This window comes from Hippopotamus amphibius, chromosome 6 (genome assembly GCF_030028045.1).
Source record: "Hippopotamus amphibius kiboko isolate mHipAmp2 chromosome 6, mHipAmp2.hap2, whole genome shotgun sequence".
NCBI classification, from domain to species: Eukaryota; Metazoa; Chordata; class Mammalia; order Artiodactyla; family Hippopotamidae; genus Hippopotamus; species Hippopotamus amphibius.
The window spans coordinates 167,309,484-167,328,840 of NC_080191.1; the positions used below are offsets into that span (position 1 = coordinate 167,309,484).

The following is a 19,357-nucleotide window of genomic DNA, read 5'->3' on the forward strand; positions in this document are numbered from 1 at the left end:
CCAGTTTTAAGAAAGGATACAAACCATAGCTAATTTGGTGGTGAATTCCTATGTCGTGAGTCAGATGACTGTTTTTAGGGATGCCAGTGATGCAAACAGTGGTACGCTTGACTATATTTCACATATTTATTTAAGATTTGGCTATCTTTTCCACATCTTGCCAGTATGGTTTATTGTTTTTATTTAAAAAGGAGCCCATTTTAGAGAAAGGCATCACCACTGAATCATTCCCCCCAGCGTTCTTTAAGCCCAGCACTATACCAGGCAATGTAGAAGCTACAAAGCGTGTGTATAGTTATAATTATTATTTGGCTTTTATTCACTCATTTATCTGCCCATTCAGCCTTTTTTTTCAGCAAATATTTTTAAGTGCTTATTCTGTATCAAACACTGCTCTAGATGCTGGGAATGTATTAATGAAGAAGACACAGAAATTCTGCCTCATAAAGCTCATGGGACCAGGCCAGTAAACAGCAGTAAATAATTAATTAAAATACAATGTGGTGAATACCAGTACCAGGTGATCTGAGGCTCCAACCCAAATGGAGGATCAGGAAAGGTTTCTTATACAATTAATAAATGACAACTTGAAAGGTGAATAAGTCCAGCCAGTTTAAGGAGAAGAAAGTGTTCTTAGAAGAGCTGAGAGGAAGAGCATGGTGTGCTCTGGGTACTAAAGATAGTTGAGGATATTTGGGACATGGAGTGTGGGGGTAGAGGAATACAGTTCTGGAAGCACAGAGACGGATGAGAAACGATGCTTTCATGAAATCTATACAAATTATTCTCAATATTCTTCATTCGGTGGTGGAAGGAGAGGGAAGTGGGTGAAGACTATCAAAAGGTACCAACTTCAGTATAAGAGAAATCAGTACTAGGGATGTAATGTATGAGATGATAGGTATGATTCATACTGCTGTATGTCATATATGAGATTGTTATGGGAATAAATCCTAAGTGTTCTCATCACAAGGAAAATTTTTTTTATTTCCTTAATTTTGTATCCATATGAGATGATGGAAGTTCACTGAACTTGTAATCATTTCATCATGTAAGTTAAGTCAAGTCATCATGCTGTACACCTTAAGTTGATATAGTGCTCTACGTTAATTACAGCTCAATAAAACTGGAAGAAAAAACATTCTTCATGGTCTTTTTTTGGAGCTTGCTGTGAAAGATAGAAACAAATATAACAAGACAGAACCTCTCTTTTCTCTTTCTGGATGACCTCAGCTCTACTTCCATTAACTAGGCCTTGTCCGCAATAAATTGGAACTTGCCATCTGCCTGCACAAGGACTAAATCACATTGTGCTGCTGTGACTACTGCCCTTCCACATCCCCTGAAGGGAACTCAGGGTGGAGACCAGGAGTGAGGCACTCTGTGCTTTGGAGGATGCGCGGAACAGGTCTTCAGATAGTTAGATGTTTTCAGGAGCCGATGTTATGCGCCCAACCCTTGCATCTCCTCATATCCAGAAAAGCACTAAACCCCTACATGGTGACGTCTGCTCCTCATGACGAGCAGAAACCCCTGCAAAAAGTGTGTTTGATTGCATGTACTCCTCCTTTACCAAGAATACGTATATACCAATCTTCCCCCCTGCCTCTCTGGGACAGTTTCTCAGAGCTATCTGGGATGCGGTCTCCCGGCTGGCAGTCCTCATTTTGCCCCAGATAAACTCAACTCGCAACTCTCATGTTGTACATTATTTTTAAGGCGACAGCCTTCTAAATAGATATGTCAGTAATGTCTATCTCCACCTTTCCTCTCTCCTGGGTTCTTGTTTTTTGCTTCCCAGTGTTGGCTGTTCATCTCAACTTGGATAACCCACTAGCCTCTCCAACTCAACATTTTAAAAATCCATACCAATATTTTTATACCCAAACTTCCTCCTGACTTCCCTGGTCCTACCCTTCTGCTAAGTCACAGATTTATAATCTTGGAAGCATCTTTGATTCCTCCTCTTCCCATAATCTGCCTTTCCATGGACTGATTCTCCCAGTCCTACTGCTTCTTCCTGTGAGTGTCGTTTTCGGACTCTTGCATCTAGGTCCCAGGGGCTTCAGTGGCAGTCTCTGTCTGACTCATGGTGGTTGCGTTAACAATGGATTAGCTGTGATTTGTTTAGCCCTCTGAAGTACAAACATATTCTCTGGATAATTTGAGGCTACGATGGAACTAATAAGTCCTTTTTATAAATAAGCATCTCAACCACAATCTGCCTTGACATCCTGAGTTAGGAAAAACTTCTGATCCTTCCTTCTGTGTTTCTTCTCTACTCTCACACTACTACCACACTCACAACACTTCTGACACCAGGTGTGGGAGGTAGGGTTTTCTCTACAACAAGCAATTTTGTGACATCAGCTGGCTGTCCTATATTTAACTCAATTCATCTCAATTTTGACACCATTTATCTGGAGATAGCGTCAGATCCCACAGGTTAAGGGTTCAGTCTCATGAGAGTGTTCCCACCCCATTCGGATGTAAATTGCAAATCCAGATTGTTACCTGTGCAATCAGATTGTCACCAGGTTGTCATCTGTGACAGATGAGCTATCAATCTGAGGGTCCCACGACCCCTTCCTTGGATTCAATTTTCTAAAGTGGCTCACAGAACCCAGGGAAATACTTAGTTACATTTACCTGTTTATTAAAGAATATGATAAAGGACACAGAGGGACAGCCAGATGAAGGGATACATAGGGCGAGGTCTGGGAGCGCTCCGAGTGCAGGAGCTTCTTCCCCTCGGAGTTGGGGTGCATCGCCCTCCTGGGATGTGGATGTGTTCACTCACCTCGTAGCTCTTTGAACCCCCTACTGTTGGGATTTTATGCAGACTTCCTCACCTATCAACTCCACTTCCAGCCCCTCTCGCCTCTCTAGAGAATAGAGGTTGAGGTTGAAAATTCCAAGCTTCTCATCTTGGCTTGGCCTTTCTGGTGACCATCCCCCACCCAGGAACCTCCAGCATCCCATCAACAGAGGCCTCATTAAGACAAAAGATGCTCCTGGTGCTCTTATCACTTAGGAACCTACAAGGGTTTCAGGAGCCTTGTCCCAGGAACCGGGGGCAGAGACCCATATATCTATTTTCTATTATCTCCCACCTCCTAACTGTTCTCTTCCCTCCAGTCCCTCAACCCCTTTAGTCATCCAAACCATTTCCCGGTGAATCCTATCAGAGCCCCCTTTCATAATCTCATTCTTTTCTCAAAAATCCCTACGCTTTCCCACTGCCATTGCTAAAAGGCTCAAACTCTCCCGCTGGATTGTCAGAGCCACCACAATCTCAGCATCCACGGCTCTTAGTCCTCAACACAGACTCCAGCTGAACAGGCCACTGGCAGAGCCTGGTATTGACGGCCACTCTTTGCCAGTATTATTCCCCTGCTTTCCCTCCTGGATGTACAACAGGCTATTTCAGACCCAATAAAAATCAGCTCAGGGTTCAAAAAGGCTACGTTTCAGAGACAGCATAAAAATGTGAATACTTCCTGGCTCGTAGATTTAGAAAGCACTAGCGTTTAAGCTCTCATCAGATTTTTGCTAAATATTCAATTAGCAAGATAACATGTCATATTTCCTGTTTGGATATACTATTACATCGATTATAGTCATACAAATTTAGGTTTTTATCTCTCCTTCTCAGTAATAACTGAGGGTAAGGACTTGGACATATATAACTTTTTATATTCATTTTCCCTACTGCTATGTAATAGGTTCAAAATACATGTTTTTTTTTGGATGCATGAATGAATTAGAGAAAAACAACTACCCAGGTTTTTCTATGATTAGTTTTTGAAAACTAGTCTTCTACCATGATGCAGTTTTTATGTCCTAAGGTGCAGGGAACTATAATATTTTTATTAGTGTTCACAAACATTCTCCAGGAAATTCCTTTAGCCGAGCATTTCCCCTACATCATATTCTTTGAAACAATTATGATATCCATCCATTGTATGGATTTATCGGTTGCGTTCTAAATGACTTTGTAAAAGGGATAGAACCTTTTGACAAATCTCCAAATCACTGTGCCACGTTGTTTTGAAATCAGCCTTTGTAAAAGGCAGATACTCATAGATAATTTCAAGTGTTTTTATGCCTTTGGATTACAGAATATGAATTCACACTATATGATTAGACTAATATTAGTGAACAGCTTCACACACACAACTGACGATATTGCAGGCAGGCAGGTACTCGATCAGAGAGTCCTTTGGAGATAATGTTCCAGAGATGACACTTAGAGGATTTTTACACAGAGATGATTTTCAAATCTTCTTTACACTAGTCAATATTAATAAAGAGTCTTGTACATGGCCTTTCTTGGGGTCCCAGGAAAGGATGGATTTGCCTACAAAAGTCTGGCAATCTAGGTAGGCTGGAGAGGGTTTCAGAAGGAAAGACACTTATCGTCAACTGTTCAGTTGGCTTCCGAGACCCGGAGATCCTGACTCCTATGAAACGGAGATTCTCTCCTTTGTCGCCCTTGAGCCAGATGCCTCAGCATGGTGACAGTGTTTTGAAAGGTCCAGTCCTTGTTTGTTTACACATCTGGGACCATAAGATTGTAAACTACTTGAGGGCAGGGACCATTTCTCATTTCTTGTCTTGATTTCAGCACACAAAAGAGTGCGGGCTGAAATGGTATTTAATAAACAGATGAATGAGTGAATAAATGAAAGAAAGAAGGGAGTGAGAGAGAGGAAAAAAGGGGAAAAGGAAGAGAGGAAAAGCTCTGACCTGTCCACTGACTATAAGCTTGTCTGACAGGATATAAATGTGAAACAACCACTTAGGGAAATGCCTGTGTGTCCAACTCAGACCACTGCGTGCTTCTGCACAGACCATTCAGATGGACCTGTACTTCTAACGAGCAGAGGGCGAGGGGAGGGGGTGTGGCAGAGAGAACGCTACCCCTCTCCCCTGTAATTACCCTTAAGAGAGTGAGGAGCAGCAGTTTCAAGCATAGGCTCTGGGGACAGAATGCCTGGGTTTAAGTGTTTTATTTTCTTCTTGGAATGTATAGCTATTGGAAATTTATGTCATTTACCTACTTCCGTGTTTTCTGTCTTCCCACTTGAGTGTCAGCTCCTTGAGGGCAGAAATCTGCCTTGTTCACGGTTGTATCCCCAGCACATAGTAGAGCATCCGCTCCATAGTGAGGGCTAAGAAACATGTGTGGAATGAATGAATGAATGAATAAACAAAGGAAGTCAAATCTCAGCTCCACCACGTTTAAGCTGTGTGACCTTAGGCAAATAAATCACCCTCTCTGGACTTCAGATTCTTCCACTTTACAGAGCTGTGGATTGAATGAAATAGCACATGTAAAATGCTAGTAGAGTGCCTAAATTAGCTATTGCTACCAAGAGAAAATTTCCCTCCATGGTATTCGCTTCTGCCTCTTGACTCCTTTGTGAGGAGCTGAGTCTTGAAGGGGATCACTGTCTCGGGAGGCAGAAATAAAGGACAGAGGACTAGCTTTTGAGTTTCAAAAGTCATTCATAAATTTGATGATGGATTTTAGAGATCACCGAGAGTAAGACAAAGCTTTTCTGTTCATTATGCCTTTCCTCTACTACTTTTCTAACCAAAAAAAAAAAAAAAAAAAAACCCCTGAACCAAAATAGGATATTCTAGAAATATTCTAGAAGTCCCCTGGGTCTGCCTCTTCCTCCAGGTAGATAGGCCCTGGACACTTCCCAAGCCCCAAGTGGCATGAGGCAACAGAAAGGAGCATGTGCCCCAGACCAGAGGCCCCTCCCCACCACCTTGTGCAACTTTTGTAGCCAGACTAGAATCAGGAGGTCCTGATAATTAATGGGGATGCCTGACTTCTACCAGATACTTCAAGCCGCATTACTTTCAAGGACGGCCAAATTTGGAGCCAAAATAAAAATGAAGTGTAGTTATAAAATCAAGTTAAGGCTCTTGCATAGCTGAGCTCATGACAATAGGCTAAGGTCAAGAAGATGAGGAGGAAAACCCCACAATGTGCGTGTGCTATGCATGGAAATAACCAGGAGAGAGGAAAAGGCAATGAGACACCAAACAGGAAAGCAGTAGCTGTGCCCACACTCAAATCTCTGTCCTCACTCCTGTTCCCTCATGCCTGGAAGCCAATGCCACCTCCAACTCTGACCCTCTCACTCACTAGCTGAGCAGCCCTGGTCTCTTCTCACCTCAGTTTCCTCATCTGTAAGTTGGGTATTATGATAGCTCTTTGTCTAATTTCTTTTATGCCACAATGAAGTGAGATATAAAAGTGGTTTATAAAAATACGAGTGTAAATTTCTATAGAGATGCTAGGAGTATTTGCTGTTCTTGTTAGATAAATAAATGCTTCTGTATATGCCTGTTTTTGCACATGGGGAAAACTACCTGAGTCACAAGAGTGGACACATGCCTGAGAAATACAGCTGTAGTTTCAGGAATCTAACCCTACTCTGATTGTTCAATCAGGATCTCTTCCACAAATACAAATGTGAGCGGAAGGGTCTAATCAGTCTGTGTAATAAAGTATTCAGAGCATGCTGGTACTTAGATCTTTTTCAAGAAATTAATGAAAAAAAGGACTTCCCTGGTGGCGCAGTGGTTAAGAAGCCACCTGCCAATTCAGGGGACATGGGTTCGATCCTTGGTCTGGGAAGATCCCACATGCTGAGGAGCAACTAAGCCCCAGAGCCACAACTACTGAGCCCCTGTGCCACAACTACTGAAGCCTGTGCACCTAGAGCCCATGCTCCGCAACAGAAGAAGCCACCTTAATGAGAAGCCCGCACACCACAACGAAGGGTAGCCCCCACTCGCTGCAGCTACAGAAAGCTGGAGTGCAGCAACAAAGACCCAACACGGCCAAATAAATAAATAAAAGAAATTAATCAGAAAGAAATAAATGTATTTCCGTTTTATGTGTTTATCTCTAAAACTGACTTGATCAGTACTTAGGTTACATAAATATTAATGCTGGTGATTTTTTTTTTTTTTTTTTCCTGAAACAGACCCTCAGAAAAAAACCACGGACCATTTGAGGTCATTTGAGGTCAACCCTGCACATTTGTTAAAAGGCGGTTTTTTTTGCCTTTCCTACTTCTGAGACGCGCTGAGTTTTCCTGAGAATCCGGGCAAGAACAGCTACCCAGGTCAGCAGACCCAGGGGAGTAAACCCTGCTGTGTGTCCTCCCCTGTTTTCTCACTGCCATGCTCTCTGTCACCGCGAGAGAAGCCCCTCTGGGTCGGCAGGCTGCTGGGAAGGTGAGACAGCTGCTGCCTCGGAGGGAAGGGCACGGTTTTCTTGGGTGTGAGGCTTGCGCTTGGGGGACGAAGGCAACGTGCCGGGTGAAAGGTAACCCTCACGGCGACCGTTATAAGGCAGTTAGAGTTCAACACCGTAAAGGGGTGTTTTGTAATTATACTGCACGCGTTTATGTTTACTGCATTTCCTTGTATCGATTTTAAATTTAATGTGAGACCTGCTTGTGTTCAACAATTTAGGAATAGAGAATGCCTTTTATCTTTAGATGAGGTTAAAAAGTTTTGTGTGTGTGCGTGTGTGTGTATTCTGTCTTTACACCATTTGGTAATAGAAAAATACAATAATCTGTAAGCACAAAAGACAAATAATGTGTATTTTTGTTTTCCCATATACTCTCCTCTTCTTTCATTAAGATGCTCTGTGTATTTTCTTTTTTTGCCTAAAGAATATTTTATAAACAGTGCCTTAACTAATTACACAAATTCAAACGGACTGTGCAAAGTGCAAATGAGGACAAGGACAGTTCAAACCATAACTAGAAAACCAGTTTTCTGCTTGGCGAGGTCAACTGGAAACATGATCCTAGAGAACAGAACTGTTTTGCTGCTTTTCTAGAAGGTTCAACTCAGTCACCTTCCCATTGAAAGCTGCAACTCAGTTTTCCATCTATAGACTACAGGGTTGGATAAAATCTCTATTTCCTGCCAATTGTGAGGGCATAGTTTTAGGCTGTGTTTTGTTTGTATGGGAGTATAAATTATTCTTATATTTATGAAGAGATTGTGTATCAAACAGTATGGTGTTCTAACCCTCCTCTGAACTCAGAAGGTCCTATTCATCCCACTCATTGGGCAATTAATTAATTCCATACCGTATAAGTTTTTTCTTCTAGTTTTGTGTGTATTGTGGTTTGACTCATACTCAAATATTTTCTCTTTGCATATATTGTTTCTACCCACACGAATAGTCTGGGTGTGTCTTCCTCATCTATCTCTCAATACCTTAGTATTGGTATAAAGCAGGTAAGTGTACATTGATCTGCTTTGCCCATTTGGCCTGGCTGTTGGAAGGAAAGAGGAAGCTCTATGACAACCACCTACCTGTAAGCATGCCTTCATTCACCACACAGCTTCCATCAATCAGAACAGCATCACACGGCAGTGAAAGTTTTCCTGGAAGAACAAGAATATCTCCGGGAACCAAGAGACGGGATTCCAGCTCCTGCAAACCTATCAAACAGCAACGTTTTCATGACTAGCTGAACTTTTCCTGTTTTTACTTAACTAAAAATGACTGAGAACTCATCAACTTGTTGGCCAAGAACTACCCTGCATACTCACCTGCTCCAGCCTCTTTCCACTCAACCTCAGGTTCCCAGAGAACCAGGATTCGGGAACTGATACCTGGGCCATGGCAAAGGATTTGCTCAGCAATAAGATCTTAGTACCTGGGACAGTGCTCTCCCCACATTCAAGGGCGTCGGTCAATGAAGGAGTACCCCTTTGCTGCTGCTCGTTCTCTTTGGCTGGGTTCCTGACCCCCGGTAGCACACTCTGTCCTTGGATAGGGGCCTGTGTAAACACTCCAGACAACTTCTGCTGCCCTGGAGTGCAGCCACTCCTTGCTGACAGCCTTGGCCACCCCAGCCCAGGCTAACTCAGAGCAAATGCCAAGTGTCCAGCCAGCCATCTGTAAGCCTTACGCAGGCCTGAGTTCCAGACAACACATTGAAATGTATGACGCAGGGTCTGTTGGGGATGGTTAGTTGGGGAAATCAAAAAGCCTTAAGAAGGCTTTCTCAGTAACATTCCAGTGAGTGAACTATGGAGGACAGAGGGAATTTGACATAAACCAGACACTGGACAGAAATGCTTCCATCAGGGCTGGGACCAGGGTGAAGCATGCCAGGTACGCAAGGTACCGAATTCACCGAGGGGCGCGCTCTCAATCCCGCAGGCGCAGGCCAGCATTCTCACGCCCTTGCCTCCTTAAAGTTTGCCTCTATGATGCCTCGTTTCCCTCGCCTTCGTCCCAGTCCTCCGTTCAATTAGAAAAGGCTTTTTCTCCTTGACTAATAATCGAAACAAACGAGGCTGACTCCACTCTGAATGCTGGAGCGCTGACGACGGCAGAGCACATCGCTTACCTTTGCCTCTCGCAGTGATGGTAACCTGGACTTTGTTGTGATCCTCCACGAGGTTGTGCAGCTTAACTGATTGCTACAAATTCAAAGTCAATGTGTAAATATTAGGTAGCCCATATCCAGAAACCCACCTGATCTCAATACAGTAAAAGCTGAACCTACCATCACAGCCAAACTGACTCTGGGGAAAGACTTTCCATGCTCCTGCTTCCCTGCCTCAGCCCCTACCTTACCCAACTGCCTACTTACAGCAGCAAATATGTTCATTAGTTTAATGCTATTTCAACCTCGGGAAAAATGACGCACGGTCACTGCCCCACGGACTCAAGCCAAGGAACCCAGACTCCCCTTCTTGAGGATGCACGGTTAGACTGGAGAAAAGCAATGAGACCACAAACAGGTTCCTTCCCTTCTCTGTGCCTCTCTTGCCCTGTCTGTAGAAAGCCAAGCTGCATTTGATCTGTAAGTGGCTTTCCATTGTTAGAGCCTGTGAATATTTAGGCTGTATTTTGATTGTATGTGGAACAGGCATCGCCTCCTTTATGAACTGGTGGGATTTCATATTGGATAATTCTGCAGATGAGTCCCGCTGCTCCGTGTGCAATCCTGGGGCTACCACTTCTGAGTTGTTTAGCCTAACTCCCTCTTCCTCATCTGAAGGTGGAGATAATAACTATCTATTTTATACGGTTGTTTTAAGTTACTTAATGCTTATCTTATTTTAGTCATCCCTTTGAATAGTACGCGTTACTACAGTAAGAGCTCAATGAGTGTTGATTAATAAGAAGGGTGTTGTTAACAAAACTAAACAAAACAGTTGTCTGAGTACATCCGCTGGAAAAAATCACTTGAGGTGGAATTCACGGAGATATGACCCTGTACGAAGCAGAGGAAATGGAAGCAGCCTGGAGAAGTAGAGGAAGCATCTCCTAAGATGATTCAGAGGACAGGAACACAGAGGTGAGAGGGGATGTGGCCCACAGAGTTCTCTAAACTGACCGTCAGGGGCGCCACCAGCCAGAGGGAGTACGATGCAGGACCAGCTGGGGCATCCCTGGAAGACACTGCCCCCCTCTGTAGGGTTGTCAGTTACTTGGATACGTCTAAGTAGAGGAGGTCTGAATACTGTCAATAGTACTTAAACACCGTTTAACGTGATTCAAATACAAAACTTCTTTTTAGATGTTAGAGTAAATTTTTTTTATCTGTTCTGTTGATGATGGTTAATGTTATAAATGTCATCAGGCTTAGACAAGCATTACACACAATTATGCAACGTTCCTCCTGGGAGAACATAATAAGTTCAGTGTTAATATTTATATAGAACAATGTATTCTTTACTTCAGTTTTGCATGAAAATCTCTACTTCAATCACTGGGACCAGCTGAGTGGAAGAAGTGATACCTGTTGGGCACATATTCATTGCCCTAAGCTGACTCCCTGAGGCGTACCTGTTGGGCATTCCTTTTAGTGATGGGTGACAGTGAGAAAGTGGTTTGCTAGCAAGAGCACTGGATTCAATCAGGGTTCCTGAGTGTGGTTGCTCACCCAGTAACCAGCCAAGTACCCGTACAGAAGACATTTCACCTTATAAATTAGCTGTTTCCTTTGTAAACAGACAACATTGAATTGGATTATTTTCAAGTTCCCTTCAGGCCCTAAAATGACATGATACTGACTTATTTTGCTATCAGAGATTTATTCAAAATCCCTAAGGCTTCATAGAAGAAATACCCAGAGTATAACAGATGATTCAAATTACTATTTTTAAACAATTTAGAACCTTATTCACTCATCGTGTGCCAGGTGTTATTTTAGGCACTTGGAATATATGGCTTGATTTTTTTTTTAATCCTCAAAATAATCCTATAATGAAAGTCCTATTACCTCTAATGTACGTATAACAAAACAAAAACAATAAAACAGAAAAACAGGGGCTTGAAAATGTTAAAGGAACTTGCCCACAGTCATTTACTTACTAAGTATTAAAATCAACAATAAAACCAGGTTCATCTGACTCTGAAGCCTTTTCTGTTGATGAATCTGTTCTCTGAAAGTGCTTGAAAGCAGCTTTTGTCCCTTAAGAAGATAAACATCCTTCCTTACAAATTTCTTTAAGTTATTTTCTTGCTTAGCAAACTCTCTAGTCAATGTCATCCAACTTCAACTTAGCTTAAGAGGATGATACCACGTTTGGAAGTGGTGAAGTATGAGTTAATAATGCTTAACTATAATTCTCAAAACTCATGATGGCATGAAGCTGGGTTTGTTTATCAGACTTAGCATTCTGCAGAAGCCGCCAGGCTTTGGTGCCTTCACTTGAGCTGTTCCCTAGAATGTTTATTTACCCCCATGTTCTACTAGCCAGCTCTTTCTAATCCTTTACGTAAAGCCCTGCTCAAATGCTGTCTCCACTCCATAAGTCCTTAACACCCCAGGAAGGATTAATTGTTCCGCTCTCTGTGTTTCCACCTGTGTTAGTGCATAGATCCCATTGCGTTAGAGCTATCTGTTTTCTTGTCAGGTCTCCCCTCCAAGTCAGGAGGTACAAAGATGGGACTGTGTGTTCACCTGTGTCCCCTGTGGTGCATCACATAGTAGGCGCTCAGCAAATATTTACTTAATTGAACTGAATTATTCTACCTCTCCCAACAACACTGCAGTAGGATAATATAAGCATCCTCTTTGAGCCAATGTACTCAGAAACACAGGTTTCTATGACAACCAACCAGCTAGGAGAAAGCCAGTGCTGTGATGCTTGCCATGATTTCGAAGCTCACTCTGTGATTTTCATTAGGCCCCTTCTGGTTTCTCCAGTCCCTGTTCAGCAGGACCAGGATCCGTTTCCAAGACTAATTTGCATATTGTTATTATTCGGCATCTGTTGCTGTGAACTTGTGTTTGCTGTGGCTGGATTTCCTCCAGAGATGAGTCATGAGGGCATTAATTCAGGTGTCTCTTGAGCCCGGCTCAGTCCTGAACGAGGCAAAGCGCTATGGGGCAGATATGCTCCGTGCTATTGCCAGCAGCCTTCCGTGGAGCCAGCAGTGAAGTGCGCAGTACAGGTCCATGGAAACGCAATTGAGTGCCAAAGTTTGCGCTCATACCCACACCAAACGCGGTGGAAAGGGACTGCACTGCAGTGGGGGTGTTTCTTGGCTTAGGTAAGGTAACCTCTCTCTGTGTGACATGACTTGGGGCTAGAGTAGACGCAGGAAGATATCTTATTCTAATTCTGCCAACACCTCCCCTTTTGCGATTTTCAAAAACATTTTTTTGTTCAGCGTGATTTGGAGACGGCAGTAGATGCTTTTTTTTCCTTTTCTCCCAGCCCTCTTCCCCAAATCTGCTTTTTGTTATAAAATTATCAAAACGTCATTTACTGCCACAGAAAGCTCACAGGTTATGTTGAGATTTTGCTCGATGGGACAGCGACTTGATTTGGAGTCGGGAAACCTGGGACTAAGATCTATAGCTGCTGTTCCTGGGTGAGTGTGAGCAAGTCACTTTATCTCCCTGATTGTCCCTGTCCCTCCTTCTCAGGTGATGGGAGGCTATATCACACATGTATCATTTCACAGTTTGTCAAGTCTCATACGAGCACATTCATTATAAATGTCAGAACCCACTGCAAACTGTAAAGTGCTCAACAGATATTAATTGTTGAGGACTTGTGATGTAAGCTGCAAGGATACAGTTTCAGGAAACTGGCCCATTTTGAATAATGTTACAAGATACCTTGCAGGTTGGGTCAGATAAGCTTTTATTAACAAATGCTGATGGGATTAATGTCATCATTTCAAAGAAGTCTTTTGCAATATTGCCATCAAGTCTGAAATTCCCATGCCAGTCACTGTTTTGAATAAAGGCATTCAGGGATTCTTTAAAGGTGTAGGATCTGAATGTTTAAATTCCATTAAGGATTTCAAAATAAGTATTAAGAAAATGACAAATAGGAAAAAACAGAATACCTAATTTTGGAAGAGGAGACCTTTATAAGCAAACAAGAAACCCAGAAACCATAAAGAAAAAACAAACATATTTAACTAGACGTATTTTTTAAATCTAGCAAAAGTCAAGGTCAAGAGAAGAAAAGACTAAAAAGTAAAACTTTTTCATGTATATGATGGATATAAAGAGATAGTAGATAAAAATGCAAATCTCTTTTAGACAAAGGAAGAGTGTGTCTAACCTCACCAGTAATCAGGGAAGTGTAAATTAAAACATCAATGAGATGCAATTTTTAAAAATGTATTAGGTTGAAATTTTTAAATCTCAAGGTATAACACCTAATGCTGGTGAGGACCTGGGAAAATGGATACTCTCATAGGCTGCTGATAGAAGAATGAATTATTTCATTTGGGGAAAATAATATTACAGTATTTATTAATATCCAAAACATACATATCTTTTGATTCAGCGACCTGGCTTTGATTGTCTTGCTGAAAAAAAGAAATGCAACCACTAACATGTAAGGCTACCTTATGTTGTAATGTTTAATTCAACATATTTGTGGTGGCAAAAATTGGCGAAGAAACCCCTTATTTTCCATAAAGAGGAGAACAGTTGAATAAATTATGGTACACCATGGAATATCACATCATTATTTTTAAACTTGATTTAGAATTATTTCTTTATAATGGTGGATGGCCACTATGTAAATCATAAAGTGAAAAATGCAAGTTCCAGATTAATGCACATAGGACACTTCTGTTTTGAAAAAAAATAATAAATACAGAAATAAATCGCTATATAAACTTGTATTTCTGTGCATCTTACAGAGTGAAACAAGTGAAAAATGTGTTCCGCTGATGATGACATTAGTAAATAAATAAATAGATGTATTTGGGATCTTGGTGCTTGAATTTACCTTCGGTGGATTCCTCTGTAACAATAGCTGTTAAGCCTTTAGAATGCATAATGATTACCTGTTATGAAACTGTTAAAAAGTGCAAATTCCTATTATACCTCGGATATTCTGATTGAATAGAAAGGAGTTCAGGAGCTCAGGAATCTTGAGTAATATTCTTACTGCAATGTTGCCCTCTGGACTGTGGAATCAAACCTAATTTTCTCTACAACACTTCCTCTACTCCTACAAGGGAATTTCTCAATTTATTTGGGGTTCCCTTAAAGAAAGGTATACCTGAGTTCCAAGTGAAGAAATGGGCATTGTAAAGGAATTTTAAAAGAGAGACTGAAATTTGTCATAAAGATACAGATGAATAACGTGTAGGACAGAGATAATATCTAAGTCAGGGGAAATGGGTGGACACATGCTGGGGGGTGTCATCTATCAAACAGTAGTACCACGTTTCCTTGGGACAAACTGATTGCGAATAACAGAAGCTTGGTAGGCTGGTTTAAGCAGAAGGTGAGAATTTATGAGGATGTAGGGATGTCTTATGAACCTAAGGTTGGAAGTACAGCCAAGTCTCCCAGGGCAGTTTCCTGAATAGGAACAGAAAATGCCCTGAGGGACAGGTGACTCCATCTCTGCTGGACTGTGTACTCCTCATCTCTGTGGCTCACGGTGTATTTGGTTCATTCTTTTCCTCTCTTTCTCTGCAGAGGTGTATTTTTCCTTTGTTTGTCCCCGGTCCTAGCTATACATCATTTCTCAGATCACTCTCCTAACGGAGTATGACCAGCAGCTTCAAACCTTTATTCCAGGATCTCAGGCAAGAAGATATGCTGCCATCACGCCTGCTGATGGATCGACTTCCACTGGCCACGTGCCCCCTGTTCCAACTAGCTGTGCCAGTGGAGGGAGAAAGCTATATGCAACAAACCAGTTGGGGGCTGCAAGAGCTCTGGGTGCACCCACTTTTCAGGGAAGAGGAGTAGGGGTGCAGCACTTGCCCCAACATATGTGTACTTCATTCCATACTTGTCACAGAATAGGAGGCTGGCAAGAGTAACTCAAGTTCCTGGGTCCAGCCCCCTGTAAAGTCCATCTGTACTTTATGTCCTTGGATTTCATGAGCTGCTGGTGTGTATTTATAATATACATCCCTTTTGTGATGAAGGGAGCTTTTTATTTATTTATTTATTTATTTATTTATTTATTTATTTTAAGCTCTTTATTGGAATGTAATTGCTTGATACACTTGTACCAGTTTTTGAGGTACACCAAAGTGAATCAGCTGTATTTACACATATAACCCCATATCCCCTCCCTCCCACGACTCCCTCCCACCCTCTCTGTCCTGGCCCTCTAAGGCATCACCCATCATCAAGTTGATCTCCCTTTGTTATGCAGCAACTTCCCTCTAGCTATCTATTTTACATTTGGTGGTGTATCTATGTCTATGCTACTCTCTCACTTCGTCCCAGCTTTCCCTTTGCCCTCCCCCACCAAACCCCATGTCCTCAAGTTCATTCTCTGCATCTGCATCCTTATTCTTGCCCTGTCACTGGGTTCATCAGTACCATTTTTTTAGATTCCGTATATATGAGTTAGCATATGGTATTTGTTTTTCTCTTTCTGACTTACTTCGCTCTGTATGACAGTCTCTAGGTCTATCCACCTCATTACATATAGCTCAATTTAATTCCTTTTTATGGCTGAGTAACATTCCATTTTATATATGTGCCACATCTTCTTTATCCATGATGAAGGGAGTTTAAATAAACAGGTTTCTATTATTTGTCCACATCCTGACTGAGTAGTTTATTTGGCTGGTCAGTCCAACATTAATAGGGTCCCACAGGAATTGACTTCGGTCTGCAACACATGCTCCTGCATTCCCAGGGGCCAGATAGTTTCTTATTAGTGTTTTAATGTTTTCCAGAGCTCTTTTTTCGTCACTTATCAGCAGCCTTGGCAAAATGATAGAATCTTAAAAAGGTGGTACCTAAAGAGACAGTTTAACCTCCACTATTTACAGCTGAGGAAAGTAAGCCCAGGGAGGAGAAAAGAGTTCCCAGAGTCACACAACGAATGAGCCAGTGGTCGTTAGACGCCCCGTCCTGGGATGTTCCCGCGCTACTTCCTTGTTCAGTGTATCGCTCCTCCCTTCAGTCTCTGTGCCCCTTCCCGTCTTTCCCATAATCTACTTTCCCCACTCCAGGAACAGTAATAAAAACAGCAACAGCCATAACAATGATAACAAAAAGCAACACTGGATGAGCACCTACTATGCACCAGGAACACAAGGAATTCAAATGCACCGTTTCATTTAATCTTCTCGACTCTAACGCTGAATACAAACACACACATCTTACAGATAAGGAAGCTGACCATTCAAGTGTCAAGTAACAAATAGTGTCGAGTAACACAAATAGGAGTGGGGGGGGGGGTGGATTTTAGCTTGACTGGATAAGATCTCCCTGCCGAAGTCCTCAGAGCATTCTGTATTTTCCCTCAGAACACTGAGATGGTTTGTGATGCTGTACTCAGCTGACTGTGTGTATGTCTTCCCAACAGAAGGAAGCATATGGGAGAAGAACTGTATTCACTGATGTCTGACATCAGCCAGAAAGCATGCGAGTTGCCTTGTACGTATCAAATTAGACATTCTATTAAAGCAAAGATTTCTCAAAACCAGGAACTAGAAGTTTGACCTGGGAGCGTCACATTACATACCTCTATCAAATGACAAAGGTAAAAGTCTGGGACACTGTAATTTGCCTCCTACTGTGACGGAGCGGCATGTGGTACATCTTTTATTGTCCTGGTGTTTATTTTCCTTCTTTTGTCAAATGCTCAGAGTTCACCGGGACAGTCACTCTGCCCCCTGACTTGGCAGCCAGACAGAACGGAATTGCCACCATCAAAGGCAGGTTAATGATCACTGGTAATATTTTTGTGATTTAAATTAGTTCATGAAGAAATACACTGGGCACTCATGTAAAAAAAAAAAGCAAAAAAGCAAAAAACCAAAACAAATAAGTAAATAAAACAAAGCCCTTCTAGTCCTCACTCTCTAGCTCAAAGTGTCTCCATTGATTTACCTTTCATTTTCAGGTCCTGTTTTCTAATTCTTTAAATATATATTGCCTTTCTTTCATTTCTCATCAAACACTTCATATCTTGAAATTTGTAGGATCTAACACCAGACAAAAAGCCAATCTTAGACCTAATATTTGCTGAGTGACTAAAATAGAATAAAAATGAAAGATCTCTTTCAGTTGGGCTTATTTCAAAGCCTCCACATCTGCCTTATTGATATGTGCCCAGACTTTACTCTGCTGACAGCTGCAACCCATCTCTCCTCTCACACACAGGTGTGACTTTCTTCCCCAGCTATGTGCTACTTTGGAAAGTGCTTTCTGCTAAGGAAATATTACACGTGCAATAGAATTTCACTTGTGGGAGCCAGAAGCCCTGACTCTGTCACAAACCCACTTTATGACCTGAACAAGCTCCCGTGTTTGTTTCCCTTGAAAATCTTAGTTTCCTCATCTCTAGATGAAGGATGAAATTTGAGACTAGGCGGTTTCCACAGTTCAACAGAGTTGACAGGCGGACACAAGTACCATTGCTCCCCATGTTTAAAAAGCCAATTTCACAGCCAAGTTTTCAAAAATGTACAACAAATACAGTGAGACACCCTTTGGATGTTGCCTCATAATTTAGCCTGAAGGATCTTAAGCAAAGTAGTAGAACATTTTCTAGAAAGATGCTGTGGGGAACTGAGATTTAGAGGGGCTGTGGTAAGGAATATTTAGCTAGATTCCATTTCTGAATGTTATTATACCATTTAAAAGGCTGATTTTCTTTAAAAAGGAAGAATTTAAATGGCTGTAAGATGAACAATGATGGTAAGAGAGACAGAAAGGTACTATGCTGTCATCGTTAATCCATCACAGTTTTCTTTCCCACCACACTCAGACACAGCCTCAGAGTCCTTCTAAACATAGTATTCAGTGCAGCCTTCAGTTGATAATCAGTTTGCAAAGATGTTTAAATCCACCTGGTATTACTGAAGCCCTCCTCCTGAGATTCCATATTTAGTGAGCCTTTGCTTTTTTCCTCTGTTATGACTTATGTTTAACAAAGCAACTCTTTGCTCTCAGTGGAAACGCCATAGGTTTGGCTTCTTGTGTAGCCAGAAGCTAAATAGAATCCAACTATGATTTCTGTTCTTACCTGTCGCAAATCATACACACTTAAGACAATGGAGAGAACAGACAAGATGATGATGGCCACTGAGTATTCGATGTAACCTTGAGACAGCCACAAAGTGAGGGTAAAGGCTTGAAACACGTAGAACGGATTTAAAACCTGCAGGTATGAAAAGAGCGTCTGGGTCACTTGCACGGACCTTAGTGGCAGTCAAGGTGATGTCATTTCTTTATAGAATTTTTTCTGTCATTTTTACAACATACAGCAATAGAATTCACTTGGAAACTATTAATTTCAGTAGAGACAATGTCAAGCACATAAAAGGTGATAGCGTAGAAGTAAATTTGTTTTAAGTACTCAGAGCCTTGCCCACAAATTGATCGTTCTTATTTATTTTGAATTTTCAAAAATATTTGACCAATAACAAAATCTAACAATTTACCTTTTTAGATAGATGTACCCACAATGGAGGAGAAACATGATTCAGACTCTTTTTAAAACAAACTTCAATTTTAACCTTTTACTGCAGGTTTCTTTTTCATGTAATCCCATGCTGTGGTGTCGTCAAGTTGTACAATGAAAATTAAAGATTCCACTTTTATCCAGGTCATTCACTTAAAAATAACATACCCTCATGTCACAGGTCTTAGCAAGATCCTCTGAGAGTCAGCCAATTCAGCATGGACCTTCCCTTGAACAAGGAGGGGTAGTCTTACCCAGGGAAGAGGCAAGTCTTATTGAAAGATGCAGTGAAAATCATGGGCAGACGATATATCACCAGCTGGTCATCCATGCAGGTATTTTTGGTCTCAATAATATCTTTAATTTTTTTTATTCCCTCAGTTGTCCCCAATTTGGTCCTGCTGACTTCGCTATTAAT

The 19,357-nt window shown here is 41.6% G+C and overlaps 1 protein-coding gene across 1 annotated transcript in view; it reads right to left on the bottom strand.

The window, feature by feature from the left end:
• Nucleotides 1–19,357, bottom strand: part of ATP13A5 (ATPase 13A5) — a 113,955-nt gene that overhangs the window by 58,754 nt on the left and 35,844 nt on the right. Inside the window, exons 7-9 of the mRNA XM_057740176.1 lie at nt 18,502–18,636; nt 9,411–9,483; nt 8,365–8,493 (exon numbers count right to left, since the gene is read on the bottom strand). Of these exons, the coding sequence (XP_057596159.1) occupies nt 8,365–8,493; nt 9,411–9,483; nt 18,502–18,636 (337 nt within the window). The remainder of the gene's footprint in view (nt 1–8,364; nt 8,494–9,410; nt 9,484–18,501; nt 18,637–19,357) is intronic.